This window comes from Colossoma macropomum, unplaced genomic scaffold (assembly GCF_904425465.1).
Source record: "Colossoma macropomum unplaced genomic scaffold, Colossoma_macropomum, whole genome shotgun sequence".
Classification (NCBI taxonomy): Eukaryota; Metazoa; Chordata; class Actinopteri; order Characiformes; family Serrasalmidae; genus Colossoma; species Colossoma macropomum.
In genome coordinates, this window is record NW_023494809.1 from 12,809,141 (window position 1) to 12,813,389 (window position 4,249).

Genomic DNA, 4,249 nt, shown 5'->3' on the forward strand with positions numbered 1-4,249 from the left:
GAGGGAATTGTCCTCTACCTGGCCAGAAAAAGCCAAAAGACAAAATAAAAATTAATAAAACTAATTTAAAACCACATAGGAAAATAGGAACCCCTATTCTACCCACGAGTCTTTTTGCTTAGGGCCCTTTTTCCTGATAATGTTCTACCTCCTCAAAATGTTCTGTTCTAAAACGGTGCTTAAACCATGCAGCATATACATTTGGTAGGAGTAGTATAAATGAAAAAGTCATTTGTCAACATACCTATTTCTTTCTGAAGGTATCATAACAAATATCATTTTACTAATTTAAACAAACACGACACGAGTTTTGAGACGTTGCGTAGTATGTTCATATTATTTAAAAAAGAAGTTTAAGCAGAACTTTTATTTTGAAATACATGGCCGACTGTGACCGGATGTCTCCGCTGCTAGTGACAGTAAGGTTACTTCAGCTGCTTGGTAGCCCACATGACTGGTTTGCAGCAGTGTAGCTTTTAAGATAAGCCTAATTTTAACGTTGATATCTGGGGAAAAATTTTTTTCTTCCGAGAAATTTATACCTAAAAGTAGAGGGTGTGTTTATTGCGAATTCAGTGAGAAAGTGGCCCTCACGAACTTCCAGAGAAATGCATCTCACACTTCGAGCTTTGATATCTCATGGACGGATGGCCCGTCGAATGGGTCTTGGCCCCGAGTCCCGAATTAATATGCTTCGGAACATCCTCACGGGTTTGGTTCGACACGAGAGGATAGAGACCACCCGAGCTCGAGCTGACGAGGTTCGATTCTACGCGGAAAAGGTGAGAGCTAATGTGACTGAGGCAGCTGCTCGTTTGTGCGTTCAAAAGCAGATTTCTTGGCTGCCAAAAAAAAACAGCAATATAAAATGTTTATATTCAAGGACCTACTGCACTGGATGTGTAAATGTGAAGTCTAAGTGATTAATGTGGTTTGGTCAAAATAGCATTTCTAATAATATCGAGTTTTCAAGGTGAGCCGGATGAGGGCAGTATCATCCTTGCTCGCTCACATTGTAGCTCGGCCGTAGATGGACGTTTAGCGTTAGTTATTGTAAAACACTTCTGAAAGACTACAAGCATGAAATACAGTGATGGGGTCAATTTTTTTTGATTAAAGTCAAGGGAGTATAAAACCAATTTTATATCTGTTTATTCAACGCAACTTATGTTAAGAACAACCCTTTGGGATACAGAGTCGGCTCATCCTTAAGCCAGTGTTTGAGTTACATATTGTTGAATTATTTTCTGTCTTTGGCTTCTGAAACGCTAGTTGTAAATCAAAAGATTTGTTCTACGCATTTGAAGCATCAGTCCTGTGCAGTTCTCATGAAATGCTAAGTAGAAGTGAATTGAATGAATTTTGTGTTCTTTCCACTTCGTTTTGCCAGTTGATTGACTATGCCAAAAAAGGAGACACTAATGAAAAGTCGATGAAAATGGCTGATTTTTGGCTCACGGTAGGTAGTGCTTGTGCTATATACATACACTCATATACACAAAGAAGTAATCAATATATATATACACCAGTCAGCCACTTGGTTTTACACTCATTGTCCATATTGTCAGCTTCCCTTACCATATAGGAGCACTTTCTAGTTCTACAATTACAGACTGTAGTCCATCTGCTTTACCCTGTTCTTCAATGGTCAGGACCACCACAGAACATAAGTTGATAAAATGGACAACGAGTATAGAAACAAGGAGGTGGTTTTAATATTATGGCTGTTCAATGTATTATGGATGATGGAGAGCACAACAATGTTGCTTAAAGAAACCGTTTAATATACCTCTTTGTCTTTCAGGAGAAAGACTTGATTCCAAAGCTTTTCAAAGTTCTCGCTCCAAGGTTTGAAAACCAGTCAAGTGGATATACACGGATGGCCCGTCTACCAAACAGAGAAAATCTGGACCGTGCTGCTATGGCTGTTATTGAGTATAAAGGCAACCCTTTCCCACCTCTGTTTCCTGTTAAGAAGAAAAATGAACTGAACTTGGTTAACCAACTTCTAAAAGGCTACAGAGAAGAGAAAGCCCAGCTGACCGCTGAAAATAATTCATAGTAGGTTCACTTGTACATCATTATTTATGTTTGTAAAAAAAAAAAAGTTTACACAAAATTGTTAATAAACTAAATAAACCTCTTATGTGTATCTCTTGATTGCCCAGATACTTTGGGTATGTGAAGTGCTGAAACTGACTGACTTGTGCATTCACTTGCAGCATGAATAGCAGTACATCGTGTTGCTTATTGTTAAGTATCTTTGTTACACCATGTATCAAAAATGTTGAGGATGGTTGGAGTTTCAGGCCCGATGATAAGAATTAGAAGTCCTTTTTGTTACAGAATGTATATCAAGAAATACTAAGAATCCAAGTTCCCTGTAGAACTGCTGTGGTACATCTAACTTCTTTGTATGTCATGCATCTATCAGCATAGGAAGTGCGTTTTCAAATGTTTTGGTCTAAAATAAAATACTAGAGTTTAGAAGTGAGAAGAAAGCAGCCTAGGTGCCGAACCAACAAAACAAAGACATAAAACCCAAAAAGGAACCTAGTAGTCAATGTGAATAGCTAAAAGTCAAACTGAGTAAAAAGGAGATTCCTTTCCACAAGTATAAACTACTAGAAGTCGTGTTATAATTTGAAGAAAAAATAAAAAAACATTAAATGTTGTACTAAAATGCATGTAACAGAGCAAATGTATCTCTTTCAAAAGCAATTGCTCTGATTGTATTAGTTACATCTAGAAGGTTGTATTGGTTATGTGGGATTAGTGCAGAAAGAAAAGTTAAGGGAGCCATTACAATCAGTTTGATACCACTATTTTTCATTTCAAAGTATATTTTTTGGAGGTTCTTTCAACATAAGTTTTTTCCACACTTGCACAACTCACTTGCAAAATCGTTCTTTAAAAATTCCGCCATTGAAAGGAACAATGAATAAAACTCTGAGTAATTGTACAATTGTCCCTGTGTGCAAACAATTCAGACACATGAGCCGTGTTATTAAACCAGACTAATTTAATTTGGCAAAAAGAGTATGTACAGCAGATTTGTCATTTTTTTCTTTGAACACTATTAAAATGCATTTGAACAGTGCAACAAATGTGCTCTTTACTGGATCTGTCTTCTGTGCTCCCAGGTGGGCTGTGCTGTCTTCAGTCATAAATTCAAAAAGTTCTCTGTAATCTCTGTCCCTGCCTTTGCTTTTAAAGTGTTCCCATCTATCAGTAGCTCAGCCTCTCGGCTAAGAGAGAGATGTGTCACGCCATCAGAATTTAAAGCTACAGCCAGGATGTTTTAAGAGTGCACCGATTTATGGGATATTGAATTTACTGTAAACATGATGAATTTCATATAGAAGATGCACTGCCATCTTTAATCTGTATGGTCCAAATAGATTTTAGGAAGACCGTTATTCAACCACAGACTAATTTGGAGTTTCTTTTCATGGAAGATCCATTTCATTCATCACAAATAATCAGTAAGCATAATAATTTCAGGCCCCTCAAAATAGATTTAATTTTTTAAATTAATTTTTTCAGAAAAACACTGACATTAGAATAAATACAATCCATAATATAAGTAGTGGTTTTGGGGGTGTCAGAGTTTCGTTTGACCATTTCCAAACCATTTCCTTGAGGAACCCCAGTATTATTAGTGGCTGTCGTCCAATAACTAGTTTCTTCATTTTTTCATGCTTCATTAAGTTCTATCAGCTGTGCTGCTGATGGACAAATCTATGCAATGATTGGGGGCATTAAGTAGAAATCTAGAACCAAACTTGATTTGTCAAACTAGTTCACAAAATATCAATTACTTTTTCTGAAATAAACTTTTTTGTTGAATTTATGTTTAGCTGCATTCATTCAAATACGTTGTTTTTACATATTTCTTGACAACAAAATGGTAAATAACGTGCTTAGGTGCCTAAGGTGTATATGTGCACATGCTACAGAACAACTAATTTTGGTTTCTTAAAGGACCTTTCACACTAAATTAAAAGGTTCTTTAGTGAACCAGAAGTGGTTCTTCTATGACATCGCACCTTTAAGTGTGTGCTTTATAAAACATCTTAGTTGTAGCTTTAAAAAGATATCACGTTGAGCATCTATGCAATGTTTATATTGTTGTGGTAAACTTAGAAGGGCTGCTTGATGATGTCCTATGTTAATTACACTCATGTTCCTTACAGCTATTTAGAATAGAATTTACAGCTTTGAGCCCATGTGGGCATCTGCTTCAGGT

At 36.5% G+C, this 4,249-nt stretch overlaps 1 protein-coding gene across 1 annotated transcript; it reads left to right on the forward strand.

Annotated features, from left to right (window-relative positions):
- The first annotated feature begins 383 nt into the window (after positions 1-383).
- mrpl17 (mitochondrial ribosomal protein L17) lies at positions 384-2,158 on the forward strand. The gene is made up of 3 exons (XM_036558828.1): positions 384-782; positions 1,391-1,459; positions 1,805-2,158. Exons 1-3 carry the CDS (start codon positions 609-611, stop codon positions 2,060-2,062), a joined length of 501 nt encoding a protein of 166 aa, XP_036414721.1. The 5' UTR covers positions 384-608; the 3' UTR covers positions 2,063-2,158.
- The last annotated feature ends 2,091 nt before the right edge of the window (positions 2,159-4,249 follow it).

Bases quoted from the DNA above. Each gene is read 5' to 3' on its own strand.
- mrpl17 (XM_036558828.1), top strand. From the start codon at position 609: ATGCATCTCACACTTCGAGCTTTGATATCTCATGGACGGATGGCCCGT. The intron at 783-1,390 runs GTGAGAGCTAAT...TCGTTTTGCCAG, and splicing joins TTCGATTCTACGCGGAAAAG to TTGATTGACTATGCCAAAAA. The intron at 1,460-1,804 runs GTAGGTAGTGCT...TTTGTCTTTCAG, and splicing joins TGGCTGATTTTTGGCTCACG to GAGAAAGACTTGATTCCAAA.